At 48.1% G+C, this 18314-nt stretch overlaps 1 protein-coding gene across 4 annotated transcripts in view; it reads right to left on the bottom strand.

Annotated features, from left to right (window-relative positions):
• Positions 1-14026: 14026 nt before the first annotated feature.
• The window catches only part of Nrp2 (neuropilin 2), a 107887-nt gene continuing 103599 nt past the window's right edge, over positions 14027-18314 (bottom strand). For all 4 annotated transcript variants that reach the window (XM_013157537.3, XM_005005757.4, XM_005005758.4 and 1 more), the window contains exon 17: positions 14027-17255. In XM_013157537.3, the coding sequence (XP_013012991.1) occupies positions 16951-17255 (305 nt within the window). In that variant the 3' untranslated portion in view covers positions 14027-16950. The remainder of the gene's footprint in view (positions 17256-18314) is intronic.

Genomic DNA, 18314 nt, shown 5'->3' with positions numbered 1-18314 from the left:
GCAAATTACTGTCTCCAGCCCAGTGCTCCCTGCTTTTTTAATGTCATACTGCAAGGCAGCTGCTGCCTGCACGGGTGTGATGCTTTCTGCCATCTGCTGCTAGTGATGAGCGGAGAGATGAGAAGTGGGTGAGGAAGTCTGAGACTTCCCAGTCAAACACCAGGAAGCAGAGATGTCAGGGTCTGGCGGAATGTGGTCCGGGGCAGCTCCTTCTTCTGTCAGTTTGTTCCAAAGCCTCTTAAATGAGGAGGGGTTTGCAGTTGAGTTGTAAGCACATTCCAGGAACTAGGTAGGCAGATCTGGACCCGCCCTACCCTGCAGAGTAGGTGAAGGGGGCACAGCACAGGGTGACATCCTGATTAGGCATTGACACATTGGCAGGTTTATTATTGGATCTCATTCGAGAGGGATGCAGGAAGAATTGAAAAGCGGGTGACACGTTTTCAGCTTCCCGTGTGGGTCCCCTTTTTGTGTGCTCTAGACTGAAATTCTGTGCCACCATGCCAGTGCACTTTTTTTCTTTCAGATAACATTGAGTATTCATAAAAGTTATCCACATTTCTTTTAATTATCTTCATGTTTCAAGTGTGAACATGCCACTTTAGCTCTGAAGCATTTTGGGAGTGATTATTTGACATCCCGGTTTAAACACAATCACCATACTGAGTTCTCCCTCCTTTCCATTAAGCCGGTAATTTTGGTAAATTTCCAGTAGATGGAAGCTCTACCCAAACCACAAGGATACAAACTGGAAACTAAACTGTGAGCCACTCACATCAGACTGCCTAGGACCGAGGGCATTTTCCTTGTTAAAACATGTGTTCCCGAACCTCAGTCTACGTTGTCTATGCTCGGAAAACTTGCCTTCTGAGAAGATGTCTTGGTAATCGTGATAGAAGTGATATACTGAGAACCACACATTTTAAGAAAAAAGAAATGCAAATAAAAAGCTTCAATATAACTCTTAAAATAGTAAACACAATATAGAAATTGATATTCGACATAGAACAACATAAGATAAAATGAGGTACAAAAATCAGTGTGAGTTCTTTATTCCATCAGCCTTTGCTTATTATCAACTATTATTTAGTGGTAACTCTGCCTTTCCTTTAAGTAGAGATTCCAGCTTTTCGGTTATTGTGAAGAATATTGAAAAGTCCCTAGACTCTTGGTTTCTCAGTTCCCGGCAGCCTTTCTTATCCTATAGCTTTTCCTGGAAACTTTAATTCTTTGACCCCTTATGATTCCTTATCACTTGGCCAGAGTTCAGCCAGTCGTTTTCCTCGGTAAGCATGGCCTTATACATCTCGTAAAGGTCTCCAAACCATCTTCCTGCTGCCTGAGTTTCATCACTTTGGAAGAAGGGGAGGCAGCAGGTTGCATGGCAAAAATTATGACTTTATGACCACGTTCCTTTATAAACCGAGTCACATCTTGTCTTCTGCAACAGGTTCCTCTAGAAGGCAGAGAATTATTTTTTCTTAGATTAGCGGGTATTCTTCAACTAAATTAGCAGCTACCAAAATCCTAAACTGCATTTTCGTTTCCTTCAACAACACTTGAGCTATTGAATTTGTAAAACTCAGACAAGCGTCTTTTCTTTCTTTAATAGTTTTCATTTGAACAAGCCAAACAAGCTTTAAAGTATTTATGAGTTGTTGCTTGACAACACACAAAAACAGGAATTTCCAGAGCATTATATGGTCAGTCTACCAAGTATTCTTTTATTGCCTTCTAGTTATTTTGTTCTCACATTTCAGAGTTTGATGAGGAAAGGTGACACTGGTTCAGTTTAATCTTTAGATCTCCAGATGGAAGATTTGATAGGCTGGACAATAGAACATATTATTAGAATAGAAATCATTACATTTTTTATTGGTAGGTTTCAGGGAGAAGTGGAGTTGCCATATGAGTTATTACTTACCTATCATGGCCACAAGGATTATGACTGTCTATGCTCTAACAGATGACTCATTCATTCATTCTCTTTCACCATCTCAATAAACATATATTAAGGTCCCATCTTTTGTCTCGCAGTGCCTTAGTTTTTAAGACAGAAAGTTACCCAGTATCTGAAACTGACTTTCCCAGTTCAGCAGAAGATAAATTCAAAACAATGCAGGGCATGAACGTGTGTACAGTTCTCTTACATAGATGCGTATTTCCAGTGTCAGAAGGGGAAAAATCCCCGAGTATATGGGCCCTTGCTACCATCTTTAGATTATGGACCAAGTCCTGGAGTCCTCTCCGTGTTCCAACCATGTCAATGTCTGCCTGTGACCTTGACCTCCTATGACTCTGCATTACTTTTCTGTATGCTTGGAAGTAAGTGCAGTGCCCCTCACGCTCTGTTCCTGTCTCTAGAGAGTTGTCCCCAAGAACTGTCAAGGTGTCAGGAGTTTAGAAATGTTCCTCAGGGAAAGACGATTCAAGGCCACAGGAAACACTGACACGAGTGGCCGTCAGTGGAGAGCCCAGCTTTCACTGGATTTGATGGCAGGAGAGAACGCCGAGCTAGGTCCACCCACGTGAAAACAGCCCCTACTTTCAAATTAGCCCCACTGTGTTTGGAAACTAGAAGATTCCATGGAACAGAACTGCTAGGAAGACATGTCACATTAGTTTGCATCGCAATCGGTGCTTCCCTCCTGTCCTTGGGCTGGCAGGGAGGAGCAGGGGCCTTTGCTAGAGGTTTGTGTCCAGTCTGGCTTCGTCTTTGAACCACTAGGTAATGCTGACCAAGTTTCCTTTCACCGCTGGACTTGTTTTCTTCTCTGTAGAATGACGAAAGTAGCTGAGCTGCTTTGCAGGGAATGATGAGGGGTAAAGGCAGAATTTGGTAACACATCATAGCTGCTTACCACCTTGTCAGTTTGGGCGTTAAGGGCCAGGGACGTGGGGCATGTTCCACTGCCCTTTCGCTGGGTTGCAACATTCTGGAGACACATGAGGGGTCTTGTTAGTTGAAGTCGAACCATCTTATTATTTCTGAGACGCTCATCCAACATGTGCATTTAATGAGATTTGGAGTCACCCGTGTAGCACTTACTAACTTACAGTGCAGCTGTGAAAATAGACACTGGTCCCTAGGACCTGAGCCCGAGAAGTTCCAGAAGTTGAGCGGAATCTAACAGAAATCGCAGAGTGAGAGAACACTTTCTTTTTTATTCGGCTTCCTAGAAGTCTGCATCCATTGGCCAGTAAGTGGCCAGGTATGGGGGAGGCAGTTGTTGCTTTAGTTTTTTTAATGTGAGGCTTCTGTTCTCAACTTCTTCCCACCTGCAGGACCTCCACATGACAATGCGTAGTCATGGATACGCGTGATGGGGAGCCCACAGATTGCTTTGGGTCTATGCGGGGTTTGCTGGAGGCCTGAGGACTTTTTTTTATTGGTTTGATTTTTTGAGTAAATTCCTTCATGTGATTTAATATGAAACAAATATAAAAATAGATGTTTATAGAGGAAATTTGCCACCTTCCTGCCACTGGGGAACCTTACTGCTTAGTACTTGTCTAATGTTCCAGTTTGTGGCTAAGTTGCTAATAAGCAGGGTTGGTTCTGGGGAGCAGGGTGTGGTGTGGCTTGGCTCAATAGTCTGCTGTCCCCATCTTGAAATTCTTACAAACTTTGGAACCCCACATTTTCATTTTGCCCTGGTCCCTGTGAATAATATAGCCTATACTTGGCTTTCTTTTTTTTTTTTTTTGTTTAGTTTTATCTCTTAAAAGATCTTTTTCTATCTATTCAACAAGGACTTTCTTACGTTCTTTACAGATGTCCAGTAGCCTACCCTGGAGAATTCAAAAGGTTATCCATGACTATGTGAGAATTCCTTTAGGGATTCCTGCCCAGATTTCAGAGCTCTTTGATGCTTCCAAATGTGGGAGAAAAGAGGAGTGGAGGAGGGAGAGAGTGAGAGAGGGACAGGGAGAGGGAGAGAGAGAGAGGAACATTTCTTTATCAGCTCTCAGCTAACTGCCTGGTGGAGCCCCTGTACCCTGGGCTCCTTCCCTGCCATCAGACACTGCCTCACCTTTCCACGCTGGGTTCCAGAAAGAATCGTCTGGGCTCCATCAGTGACAGCCGGGTCTTCTGTCTCTGCCTCAATCTAGAGAAAAATACTTTGGGCTGAATGACACGGTGGCCACAGAGACCCATTTTTGAAACCCACTTCCCTTCCTCCTTCACTCCTACTAGTCAACATTTGTGGATTTGCCTGTCATTGCAGCTGGGCAACTGGGCTGCTCTAGAGAAGACAGTGAAGCCCCCTCCTAAGGAACCTCCTGGCTCTCGGAGGGTAGCAGAGTTGTGTTTAGGGGCCAACAGCTCTGGTTCTGTGACTAACCTATGTCCCTGAAGCCTCTCTGCAGTCAGAATGGGGCTTCACCACTCAAGGCACTGTCTCACGAATGGGGAGCTACTCAGAGCCATCATAGTCTCACTATGTTGCTTTGGAAAAGACAGGGCACAAGCCGGGCATAGTGGCTCACACCTGTAATCCCAGCACTTGGGAGGCTGAGGCCAGAGGATCATTTCAAGTTTGAGACCAGCCTGGACTATAAAGTGAGCTCAAAGCCAACCTGAACTGCGTAGTGAGACCCTGTCTCAAACACACACACACACACACACACACACACAAGCATGCACACAGAGCAAATGGACAGAAGATACACAGGATTGATGAGTTGTGTTCCTTACCAGGGGAGATAAACCACAAACCACCCGGTGGCTTACATTTCCTTGTTTCAATCAGGCTGTGCCCTTGGCACCTGAGAAGAAGATTAACTGGATGCTAAAAATGCACTTTTGGAGTCCAATTCCATTGCAGGGAAAGCTTCCAGGTACCCTGAGACTCCGCCGGGAGAAAACAGGCTACAATTCCAATTAAACACCATATTGAGTACTTTGGTCTCAGTATACTCTGTTTGTTTAGTTTATTTGACTGTTTGATAAAAGAAGTGCTGGGGTAGCAAAAAATTAATTAAAATAAGAAAAAACAATCGTACCAGAGGAGGAGGGAAAGGATGCTAAGAAGCCATGGGTAGTTTCTTGCCACACCTGCCAGCAATTAATTAATCACTAATCCGTTTATTATTTCCAACTTAAGAATCTCTGTCCCTTGGACAAAGACATAAGGGTATCATTTTAAAAAATGTCTAATTAACACTCACTGAAAGACAATCTCTAGAATGGGTTTGGCCTGTGCTCCTTACATCTGCATCGTGGTTGGGGATGGCTGAACACAGTCTTGGGGCTTCCTGGAACCGGGGGAATCTTTTCTCATCCAAACGCAGAACCTTTGAGCCCTGTGTGTCTCACAGTTTGCTGTGTGCTGCATCTCTCTCAGGTGTCTGAGGCAGTGCCAGACCTTCAACTCCGAGGGAGGGCGCCCAGCAAGCTGGCGGGGTGGAGCACACATGCATGTAGCAGCCATTCAGAGACAGAACCCCTACACTGTAGGGTTCACCCCAGATGATAGTTCAGCCTTGTGCAATGAGCCCAGGAAAACCCTGACCTCCCCGCGCTGAGAATGGACATCCAGAATTCCGCCAGCGCCTCTGCGGCCCTGCTGGGGCTGGGACCAGGTGTCTTGTCCTCCGTGCAGCTGGCTTCCCTCTTTTTCTATTACCTGCGTGCCCTTCGCCACTGCAGCAGCTGGGAATCTTTACCCAAAGTGATTTACAGCTGCGGTGTGTCGGGACAGGTCTGACACTGATTGAGTCCCTAATCTCCCTCTGTCCCCTCCCCGATGACAGCCATCCTCTCAGGTATCAATCAGTGCATCAGCTCCCTACTCCCGGGCGAACTGGCGCTGTCAGGGACACATTCTGTCATCTTCATCTGAGCTGCCACCTGCCCCCCATGCCTTGGAGGGGCTCCTCAAGGCCAGTAGGGAGAGGAGGTGCGTCTGAGACCCCCACCATGCCTGCTGAGGCTGATGACAAGTCCCCTTGCTTTAGACACTGGCTCGCACTGGCTGTGTGTGCAGCCTGCAGATAGACGGGGTTGGTGGGCCTGGCGTCAGCTCCACCTTGAAGCCCCCACCATGGTCCCGCAGCTAGTGTGATGTCCCTGAGGTGGGGCGGTAGCACAGAGAGCTCCCAGAGGTGAGTGGAGGAGGCACAGCCGAGGGGAGATGTAAAGACACCAGGTGAGCACAGGGGTGGTGGGGCCTGGAGGCTCCACAGGAGAGGAAATCACGGCAGGGGTGGAGGGGCTCACAGGGAAACAGAACTTCTGTCTAAGCCTGACTTTTGAATTGGCCCCCAATGCAGTGACATTTTCTTTTTTTGGCTGCTTTGAGAATAGAGGAGAGAAGAAAATATAGACGGTGACATTAAAGATAGATGGGGCCCAGACAAACTGAACAGCTTTGAAGGTTTCCCTGGTGCCAAGCGGCGGAAGGCAGGTCTCTGCGGCACTTCGGAGAGGCAGGAGCTCCCCTTCCCATGGGAGAAGGACGAGGCTGAGCAGTGAAGTGGCAGCTTCCAGCCTAGCCCCCTGCAGGGAGGCTTCCTGTTTAGCATGTAGTCAGCCAGGGCCAGTGCTAGAGTTGGCTCCTCCAGGTAAGGTGCCAACTGCATGGGGGCTTTGTGGGGCTCCGGGGGTGAAAAGCTGGGCCCAGGACGTGGCTAAGTCCCGAGCTCTCCGATCTCCTTCGGGAGGCCCGGAGAAGAGCATCCCTTCTAGGCGGAGGCCCTCCGTCCTGGGCCTGCTGAGCCCTTGACATTAGTTAGCACTGATGCCTCTGGCTGGCCCCGCCCATGTGAATGGTGCCCTGTGGGAGCAGAGATCTCATCAAGGAACAGCAGCAGACCCCTTCTGTTGGAATTTCCTCTTGACCACCTGCCATTTGTGCCCATGATTCTTTCATGAGGAAGGGGGTACTAAAAAAGAGAGCTTAGACAAAGGAACAAGACCAAAGCTGCATTTGACTCTCAATGGCCAGGCCTTGAAGGCCACTTGATCCTTCTGGCCACCTGGACATGGATGCTGTTACCCCAGGACTTGGTCCAGAGCTGATCAGAGACTAGTGTGTCTTGCTCATTATTGACATCCGGTGATTACCAGCTCAGGTTCCATGCTGGCCCCTGGAGGGTCTGCATCTGCTTCAGGAAAGGTTAAAACACCCAAGAGAACTGGGTGCCAGGAGGGGTGTAGCCAGGCTTGTCTGCAAGGACCCACAGAGAGGGGTTGAGTTATGTAAAGTACTAAAAAATGACCCCTGCCTGCTTGAGTGCTGTCCTAGGTGCCAGGCCACAGTGGTCCTAACTGGTGCCGATGGGCGGAAAGAATTCCCGTAGTGCACAGATGGGACCTGCTTCGATTGGCCTGGCAGTCACTGAGCCCCCTCCTCGATTAGTATAGCTGAGTTAACTTCTCCCACCTTTGGGCTGTGCTCCCATCCTATGACACAAATTGAATAAGGGGAGCACCAGCGACAGTGGGGGCCGTGTCGGGGAGGGGACCTCGGGGACCTTCTGTCTTGTTAATATAACACTTCCTGAGGTGACAGGAGCCGGGAGCAGCCTGTAATGAATTTCTCCTCTGGTAATCATTCACCAGTGCTTTGTGACCCTGGTGTTTTTGCTGTGCCACACATTTCCAGACTTCTGCAGTGACTTGTCAGCACCTAGTAAAGGATTTGGAAACGACCCATCTCTCTGCCACATGCCCTCCCAGCTGCCTCGAGTCTCAGTCAAGAGGAGAGTAGGTGGGACCACCTGGAACGGCAGCCAGGGGAGCCGGGCCTGGGGTGGTTTCAGGCCCATCTCACAGGTGGGTTAGTGCAGGCCGGCGATGCCCGAGGCATTCTCGTTGTGCTGAGCCATGGTCATCAGGCAAAAGGGCTCCAAAAGTGGCCTTGTGCACCTGTTGTTTCTTGCTGCATGATCAGCTGTGCAGGCAGTTTTCTCTGAGAAAACATGGGTGGCTGTGATGGTACAGTTGGGCATCTGGGAACCCCATGGGTTCTTAACAACTCTCGTGTCAAGACCCATTGATGGCGGGGACAAGGCTATCATCTGAGTCATATGCGTGAGCGTCACCATCTGCAACTGTAATTCTAGCCATGAGGTCAATGGTAAGAAGGGGTGCATAATAGGCTTTTACTGCACTTGTGGATTGCGATGATTAAACAACAGATGGAACCCCAACCAAGATCTCTAATCTCTGCCTCTTCACTGACGGCATAAGCGGGGCTGAAGAAGTCACCCTGGAGCCTCTCTCTGTGCTTGAATCTATAATTAGGGCAGGCGCTGTGCCCCTGACTTCCTGCCACTGTTTTTACATTCATTCTTACCAGACAATAAGCACCAAGTTTTGGTATGGAGACTGTGGGCCTTAATCCTGGGAAGAGCCTGGGAAGTCTGGGTGAGGAAAGAACTCCTTAAAGAGGGGTGCAGATAAAATATAGAAGGCCCAGTTAAATCTGAATTTCAGGTAAACAGTGAGCAGAGTTTTAGGTTAAATATGTCTCAAATACAGTATTGTGTGGAACATTTTTAAAGGTAAGATGATTTTAAAACAAATAGTAAAATCTACGTGCCATTAAATTTATCTAAGTATGTACTCACTGTGGTACATACATGGTGGTGAGTCCATTCAAAACGTGCAACCATCATCACCTGCCATTTCCAGAACTTTCTCATTGTCCCAAGCTGTATACTGTTTGAATAATAGCTCTCCATTCTTCTCTCCTCCTAGCTCCTGGTAACTCTTACTCTATTTACTGTCTTTATAAATTTGCTTAATCTATGTCATTTATACAGGTAGAGTCACACATTTGTCCTTTTGTGTCTGCCTTATTTCACTTAGCATAATGTTTGTAAAGTCCACTGATGGTGAAATATGTATTGAAATATTCCTTTTAATACTGAATAATAATCCATTGTGTATATGTATATACTTAGTTTGGTATTATTTCATCTATTCATGGGTATTTGTCTTGTTTTAACCTTTTGGCTCTTGTGAACGATGCTTTTGTGAACATGAATGCACAGATATCTGAGTCCCTGCTTTCAATTATTTTGGGTTTAAATACCTAGAAGTGGAATTGCTGAATCACTTGGCATTTTAGTTACTTTGCATTGCTGGGACAAAATACTCAACACCCAAAGTTGAAGGAAGAAAGGTTTATTTTAGCTCATAGTTTGTTTCAGTCAGCTGGTTTCAAGACAGAGCAACAGGGTGGAGTGGTTTGGTGGAGAAGAAACAGTCCGTGGCAGGGCAGGCAAGAAGGTAGAGAGGAGCAAGGGCCTTCCTTTCCATTTTGTACCATCCAAGATACCAGCCCATTGGATGGTGCCACTCACATTTAGGGTGGGCCTTCCCATTACCCATGCTCAGAACCCCGCTAAAGCAATCAGTGGACAAGTTAGTTATTACATACCTGTAATCTATATTCACACATCCTAGATCAGTGGTGGCAAATCTACAGCATGCCTGCTGAATTAGGCATGCATTTCTGCATCACTGAAAGCTCTAAAAGGTTCACCATCACTGCCTAGATCCAGCCACCTGCAAAAGGCCACACCAATGAGTGTGTGACACTTTGGGAGAACATCTAGGTACAAGGCTAACACATGGTAATTCTATATTTAATATTTTGAGGAAATGCTATACTGTGTTCCATAGTGGCTGAATATTTTTATTTGCTAAATGTGTGAGCCCTCCAACTGTTTCAACAGAATTTTAATCTGAATAATGTATTTGACTTATGTTATCATATTTAAACAGAAATTAATAGCAGCTATCTCTGTGTTGGAATTTGTGGACTTAGTTCCTCAGGTCAGAGTCTCAGAGTTATTTGCATATGTTCTATAGTAGAACACCAGCGGTACTAAGCAGGGGCTAAAATACTTAACATTTTAATCTGTATACACTAGGAAGCTTGATGACTTTCCAAAGGGAAATTTGTGCATTACCATTCCTTCAACAAGCATTTGTTTCAAAACCTTTACTGGGTGCACACAGTGGAGGCCGGGTAGGAGCTGGGCATGTCCTCTTCACTCTCCTCTTTGCCCCCAGCAGCTTCCCCTTAGCCACCGCATCTTTGCACAGCCCAGCTCTTCTGCCTGTCAGCTCCGCCACCTGTGTTTCCTACTCTTGCTATTCACCCTAGGAAGCCCTAGGGCGTCTCTGGGGATGGGACCTGTTCCCCAGCTGTTGCATACTCATTTAGCTCCTCGCACTTCAGTTCCTACCCTTCCTATGACTGCTACTGTAAGTTTGTGTGCTCCTTCAATTTGCTTGTTCAATTCATTTCTCTAGACTTGACACTCCCTGAAGACAGCGCCTTATCATCCAGCATCTCTTAGTCCCTGGTAGAGCGCATCATAGACTTTTAATGTAAAACATTGTTATAAAAGTGGATGTATCATGGACTCCTCCCCAGATACATTCATGGGAGATGAACAAACCCATTGATTTGTGTGTAGATAGATGCTAAGGGCACTGGGGAAAATACCAATTGTGCAGCTGGGAAGCTGGGGTTCAGGGCCAGCTCCAGGGTAGAACTGCACCCAAAGGTGCCATCCCGTGTCTCTGCAGATGGGTCCGAGAGACTGTAGAGAAACGAGCACCCTCAGAGCTTCTTCCTCACGGGGTTGTGTAACACAGACACCAACAGCCAAGCAGAACCACGCCTGGATGTCAGGGCTGCGATCCCAGAGTTCACTTTACTGATGCGAAAGCCAAGATGCCCCACGGCCACCCAGAGTCCCGCAGTCAGAGGCAGCAGTGAGCCTGGTCTCCAGTCTCCTGCAACAGCATTTCTCCACACCCGCACTGTAGCCAAGTATACGGGGGGGATTTGCAAGCCCTGTGGAGTTTTCTTTGAACTCCTAGAAGCATTAAAAATAGTTGGCTGGGAGAAAAAGAGGAATTAAGACATATTCTGTCCATGTACCAACTCTCCCACAAGGAATGTAAACATTATGTACTACAAATATGGACTAATAAAAATTTTTTAAAAGTTAAATCTGCAGACAACAGCAACAAAATAATAGTTGGCTGCAGAGAGAGTGATGAGAGCTCAAGGAGAGGTGAGATGAGGAGGCCAGGCTGGGTGCCACCCCGGTCAAGCCCGACTGGCTTGCTGTATAGACACGCCACCCACAGCAAAGGCCTTGCTTCAGTGCCTGGCTGCAGCAGTCAAGGGCTTTGGAATGAGATTTGTAAACCACGGCCCTAGCTCTGCAGCCAGTTCCCAGCCACGCTGGGGGCTGTGGGTGCCGTGGCCTGAGCCTCAGGGCAGAGCTGCACTATTTCTGGGCAAAGCTGTTTGAGTCTCAGGGCTGAGCAAGAGACCACACTGATCCCAGCTGCCCAGGCCTGTGGGTTTGGGGAAGAACCTAGGACAAGTACCCCACTCCCTCCCATCCCTAACGCCTCGCCTCACATGGGGGCTTTCTTCACATTGCTGGGAGCCTCTGGGGTGCACATGGGCCAGCAGGACTGGAGGCCAGGGCTTACACCTGTGCCACTTGGTATCAGAAGAGTATGAGAAGTGGGACTGCACTGCCTTGGCTAAAGGACCTCTGACTCCATTCAGGGCTTGCAAACCTGGGGTGACAGGAGCGGTACGCACGTGTGCTTTCATGCACACAAACACACCCACCTGTGGGATTTCCTGGCAGGGAAGGGAAAGGAAACAGGTGTGCAATTCTGGACCAGCTGCAGGAACAATGTGCTCAGGGCTGCTGAGGAGGCTCAGTCCTCCTCTGGGGAGAAGCTGGAAGGTGTGTCTTCCGCCACCAGGGGCCTGCCCTCAGCCGCACTGAAGAAACTCAGGAATGAGGAGGATCTGCCCTGGGTGGCTCAGGAATTCAAGGGGAAGGAGTGGGGCAGCCCTGCCTTAGCTCAGCCTTGGGTGGCCATAAGCTCTTAGGGCCTTGTAGGAGCCATTGGCTGATCTGTTGTCCAAGTTTCCAGATGCAGCTCTCAGGACCCACAGCAGGTGGAATTTCCTGCTCTGACCACCATGCCCCAACCTACCTCACACCTCATCCCTCAGAGGAAGACAGCTCAGCCTGGGAGGAGAGGCCAGAGCTGTGAGAACTGAAGAGTCACCTTACTGAAGAGTCCTCCACCCCATCCTCACCACCAAAGTCGTGGCAGGGCAGCGGTGGCCCAGGCAGCAAGATGAGTCCTGTTTTCCTCAAGGATAGGCCAGTTCCAGCTGCATCGCACTGGCCTGCCTGCCTCCCCTGAGGGTCATGTAAACATTTCCGGGAGGATGCAGATAAGAAAAAAGTCTTACGTAAACATTGGATGGCCAGGGACCAGGAGACAGTATTAGTTCCTTAGAGCTTTAAAAATATCCCAGAGCTCAAACAAAGGACAGAAGGACCGTGTTTTCATCATAATTTCTGTTCTTCCTGTGGGGGCCACTGCTCCGCTAGATACAGGCGCCTCCTGAGAGTTGGGGAGCTCACCAGGGAGCAAAGAGGGAGGTGACCTAGTGGCCTATGGCCCTCAGGGAAGGAGTAAGTTAGGACCGCTGAGGGGTGACACAGAGCACAAGCATCTCCTCTCCGTGACCTTGGCTGGGCTCTTGCTCTTCTCTGGGGTGACCTCGAACCCCATAGCTGCTTTGTGTTCCTAGGAACAAACCTCGCCATGGCAGGGTCTTCACGTTTCGTATCCTCAGCTGGTAGTGCGTTCCTGGGCGTTTTGTTCAGCTCAGTCTTTCTCATCCTTGTAGCTTTATTTCTGATCACCCAATCACAGGGTGTGATCCTGGTTTTTTTTTTTTTTTTTTTTTTCTTTCTTTTCTTTAGCTAGATGGCTTACTTTGTTACCCAGGATGGCTTTTAACTCTTGGGCTAAAGCAATTGTCCTGCCTCAGCTTCCCGAGAAGCTATGGGTGTGCCACCATCCCTGATTACTTTTCTGTTAGAGTCACCTGTTAATTGACCCCAAAACCAGTCCTCATTTTACCTGTCAGGCTGTTTCCTTTCCATCCCCTGCCTGGGCTATGAAATCAGGAAGTTCTCGAAGACATTTTTTGAATAAATTATGGATCCAAATCTCCTTCTGATGGGGGTGAACAGAGCCCCAGAATGGGGCAAATTCAGCTCTGGTTCATAGCTTCTGTGGAGCTATGAAGAGGGGGTTCATGATAAAGTTTCTCTTGCCTGGGAACTTAGCACTAGGGAATATGCCTGGCTTCCTTTGGTGCTCACTGGCCAGGGTCTGGTTGTTTTGCGTCTAACAACTAACCTGTAGAAGGTCCTGAGCATAGCGTCTGTGTTTGCCTGTGGCCATACAAAAACACAGCCCTTGGGCCTGGCCTGCTGAGTTTCTACTTGGGTACATTTGTCATGGGGCCCAAGAACATGCATCTTTGACAAGTTCACAAATGATGTTCATGTTTTTGGCCCAGGACCACACTTCCAGAAGCTGTGTCAGAGAAGCTGGAATCACTAGATGCTGATAATCGAGACTTTGGACAGAAAGGAAGCGACTGAGCTTTTAAAATCTCAGGATTTGGCAGTGTCCAGGGAGAATTGTTTGTAGGCATCACAGCTTCTGGTGTCTACTAGGCAAGACTCATGGTAGCCCACTGGCCAGATGGTCCATCACCATCTCCACAATATCTTTATTTTATAAAAAGCCAGCCCCCCCCATTCAGTCCAATGTTGAGAAAGTGTCCCAAGAGAATGGCCCATCACCTTAGTTTGCCTGGGTTGAAGGATGTTTTTTTCCTAGATTTGTGGGTTGAACCCCTGACTTTCATTTCAGTAGCAGTAGGAGGCTGAACCCTTGGGAGGCTGTTAGGACTAGATTAGGATGCAAGGCTAGCACTGACCCCCAGGAAGGGGCTGGTGCCCTAACAGAAATAACAGGACAAATAGATGGCTTACTCTCTCCACAGAGGGGCCAACCTGATTAAGACAAGCTGCTTCCCAGGACATGGGTGAGACTTTCGCAGCTAAGGTCCAGGAAAGCCTGCAGGACCCTGGGATGGTCTGTTCACCTGGTCCCAAGCCTCTTTGTCTCCAATAAAGGCAGCGCAGAATATTTCTGGTATAGTGTTTATTTAAATAGTAATCTTAAAAAGGCTTTATACAAATCATATAAACACAGTTTGACATTGTTATTTCTTTTTTACATTGAAGAATCACAGTAAAAGCTCTCAAGTTCCCGTGATCTGGCTCAGCCAGCAAATGGTCGAACTGCAAACCCTGGAAAAGCTAACTTTCTGGGTGAGTTTAACTTTTTCCCTTGTTTCCTTGTCTGTCATTCATGCTCATTCCTTGGACCCTCATCCCTGGCAACTCCCCAACCCCACCAAAGAGAGACAGCAACCCTGTGGCCCTGTTTGACTGGCTGGTCCCAGAGAGCGTGGAGGTAATGTGTCATCGAGTACAAGGCAAAAAGGAGATCAATACTGTGAGTTGAGTTTCGCAAAGGGAACAATTTAAGGAGATGGGTCAACTTGCCTACCTGCAGAAAAGATAATAAATGCACCACGGTGTCTCCTGGCCAAGTCAGAAATGGACCCAGCCTCCAGCCTCAGTGAGGTATCTACCGACAGTGAGTGCCCTGCCCATAGATCGGAAACAGGGCTCACTCAGGGCCTCAAATCAGCCAGTGGTGAATATGGATGTAGGACTTTTGAAAGGATGCAGGCTGGGCTGTAATAACTTAGGGGTGAATTTCAGGCCTGAGACAGCGATGGTCTTTGGGGAATTATAATAAAATTGTCCACTGGGCCTGAGAGGGTCAGGCCTCCCCCCATGGAGTTTGGAACTTTTGGAAATTTCTGGAGCTTCCCAGCTTTCTGAACACTGAGCTGCATGGGAGGGGAAAGAGGAGGGTGAGCTCATTAAAACTTGCTTCTACTGCGTGCCCCGCTCACAGGGCATCTAACACTAAGCCCTTGGGGCTTGACAGCCTTTACTTTTCACCTCTATCTACCACTGTGCCAATGAATGCTGAGAGCCGAAGCTGCACTCAGCCCCTAGGTCAAAGTCACAATATCACCACTGAATCCCATGTGACCATTCACAGACACAGCAGACACAGAGAACTCAAAGGCGCGCAAAGACACACACATGTGAATAAATAGCTGTCGGCATGAATTCTCCCTCTGCAGACGAAACACTGTGACGTTACCATTTGAACTAGCAGTGTCATAAGTTAACATGTAAAGGAGCTAGCTAGCCAGTGCCGTTCACCTTTCCCCTTCTCCTGGGTGTGAGACAAATGGAATTGCGGGTAACCGTAGCAGCAAAAATGGTCTGACAGTTTGCCATTGATACGCAGCAGGCTGGACATCTTGCTTGGGTTTTCAATGTATTTCCAGCATGCAGGCGGTTCTTAGGCATTAATACAACATCAAGAGTGGGGTCTTGACGTGGACAATCTTAGCCTTCACACAGTTCCGTTCTATTCCCGATGCCTCCCTCTCTAGAGTAGCCGAGAGTCATCTACCCATTGGGTAGCAGGGCGCATTCTGTTAACAGGATCAGTGGTGGCTTGAGGGAGCTGAGAATGGAGCCATTGAAGTGAGGGGAGGAAGGATGCCTTAACTTTTTAAGATATTCATGATTTCTACATAGAGGGAAAGTACATTTTTTTCAAGGCACTTAATAAAAACATAAATTGATGCATGTGTATGTGTGTGTGGTGGGGTTACATACATCCGTGAATAAGAATTTAAGCCTCCTTGGGGCTGAAGCAGTGTGGTAGGCTTCTTTGTCCACGGTATTTACAGAGTTCTAGTGAGAACCAGCTATTGCACATCTGAGTCTTGATTCTCCCCAAAGGCCAGAGCGGTGGGTGGCTGTCACCCAAAGGAGAAATCAACACGTCTCTGTGCATACTGCTTAGGCTTTGCAGCTACGATCATAAAGCCCGGGCATCTCTTGCATGCCCTCCCAGCTGTTCTTTTCACCAGCTAGCGCATCTCACCGATGGGGAAAGCATACCAAGAACTCCTCTTTTGTCATCTGCCTCTGACAATGTGAAACCTCTCTATTTCCTGGTACTTAGAGACCTAAAAATGTGTGTGCGTGAGAGTGTGTGAGCGTGTGCTGCACACCCACATAAGTATGTGTAGACTTTAGAAGAACAAGGACGAGGGAAAAGAAAAGGCAAAACCATCAGCAGAGGTCCTGCAAGGGAACCTCCCCCAGCCACAAGCTCTGGGTCTAGATTTCACAAATGGCTCCTATTCGCAAAGTACTTTAAGGCTTGTCCGCTTCTAACGTGGAGGTGCATTTGTGGGTTTGGAAGTGTGAAGCTCCCTTTCTTGTTTCTCTTAATTCCCTACATAAGAAAGAACTGCTCAAGCTGACCCTAAAATGGCAATTTTCCCCTGGATAAAAAAAGTTAAAGGCAACAACATCCTACTTATAGATGCTAGGATGGGAAATGGCAGCTTGTTGGAGTGGCCGGCAGGGTACACACCACAGCAAATCCCTTAAACCCTAAGACCATCAGAGGGAGGGATAAGCCGATGGCTTTCTTGAAGTTTTATTTCTAAAGATGGAAAGGCTGAAAAGATCCTTTGCTTTTCAAGTGTTGATTAGAAAGAGAAAGCAGAGTATCATTGATCACTGCTCCTCTGAAGTCATTCTTCTGCCTCTTTGAGTTGCTCACAAACCCAAGAAATGAAATATAATTAACAAGAATAACAAATTCACAAACAAAATAGAACTGTGACCATGAAGAGATGGGCTCCTGTTTTTGTCCCAGCAGAGAATCTGGCCCTGTTTTGCAAGGACTCAGCCACCGCGGTCCTAGGTGGGCTATGGTCCCCTCCACGGCTGCATCTCCCTCCCCCCCTGTGACTCGCCTGTCTGTCCTGTCCATCCTTTCGGTACTCTGGATTGGTTTGATCGAGGTTATGGCATTCAGTTTCCAAAGGGGAAAAAATGTAATATTCACCAGCCCCTCCTGCTGGAGTGAGACCTCAGGTGCAATCCAGGTGTGATCCGTCAGGCCTCCGAGCAGCACTTCTGGTGGTTCATCTTGACCTTGTGCTTCAGGCCATCGTAGAGCTCGAAGTTGTAGTTTTCCAGTGTGGTGCAGCTGCGGGAGCTGAGGCCGGAGTAGGAGCAGGTGCAGTAGAGCAGGAGCCCCGCACAGGTGGCTCCCAGGAGGACCCCCAGCGAGCTCATGGCAATGATGGTGATGAGAATGGGGTCCAGGGTGTACAGCCAGCTTTTCTCTTTGTCTGCTGAGGGGTCTCTGGCCTCTGAGGTTGGGGAGGAGGAGTTGCTCCAATCCACCTCGTAATCATCTATGGCAAAACAAAACAAAACAAAAAAAAATCAGAGTTTGCATGCATTGCTTATTTAGAGGGAAATGACGGAGGCGTAGGAACCCAGGGGCCAGCCTGTCAGGGTTCCACGTCCAGCTTGGCTACATCCTAGTGCTGTCATTTTGGGCAAGTTAAGTCTGCCTCTGTTCTCCCATCTTAAAAACAAGGGGAGGGGAACATAAAACTGCCCTTCCTGTGTTGTTCAGGGACTTATGTGGACTATTTCTCAAGTGCTCAGTGGATGGCAGATTGTAAGTGATATTTAGCAGTCAGGTAATGTGGCTTGCATTAGGGTAACCACGGATTGTATGGGTGGAGTTGAGGGTCAAACCCACCACCTGGTGCACACTGGGCAGGCTTGTTACCCATGAAGTCCATCTCATTGGCTAACGATGCTAGGGGGCTGGTAGATGGTAACAGAGCCTTTGGGTACCTGTGGGGCCCGTGTGACCATGGCCTGCATGCCAGCCGTGCTTCTACACTTGCCCCCACTCCTCACTCCCAGCTGCTGCAAGTTAAGTCAGGGTGGCGGCTGGGGCTGTTTTCACGCAGTAGGCTTCCCAAGTCAGCCACACAAAGAGCAGGCTTTTTGAAGCTAGGAGACGTCCTGTGACATACAAGCCTTATTCTTTCAGGTTAAACTGTCCCCTCCCATGCATGTCACCCCCAACACTGTCTCAGAGCATCACTTGACTGTGTGGCAGGGTCTTTACAGAGGAAATCATGTTAAAACAAGGCCATGGGGCAGGCGCTCATCCAGTAGAACTGGTGTCCTCATTAGAAGGTAAAATTTAGACACAGACACGCCTGGAACATGCACATAGCCGTGTGCAGCCCTAGAGAGGCTTCAGAAGGACCCTTTCCTCTTAGCCTTCCGAGGGGACCAATCCATCCACACCTCAAACTTGTATTTTGGCCTCCAGAGTCTTAAGAGTGGACCTCTTGACTTTGTGGGACTGTTATGAGATCCTAGTAATCCAATGTCCTTACATGTCCACAGTGTATGACCAAGTCATGACGGGGCCGAGGGCCCATGTC

The sequence above is a fragment of the Cavia porcellus genome, unplaced genomic scaffold (genome assembly GCF_034190915.1).
Source record: "Cavia porcellus strain 051 isolate PalLab524CR breed Dunkin Hartley unplaced genomic scaffold, mCavPor4.1 scaffold_26, whole genome shotgun sequence".
NCBI lineage: Eukaryota > Metazoa > Chordata > Mammalia > Rodentia > Caviidae > Cavia > Cavia porcellus.
This window is presented reverse-complemented; position numbering and strand designations above follow the sequence as displayed.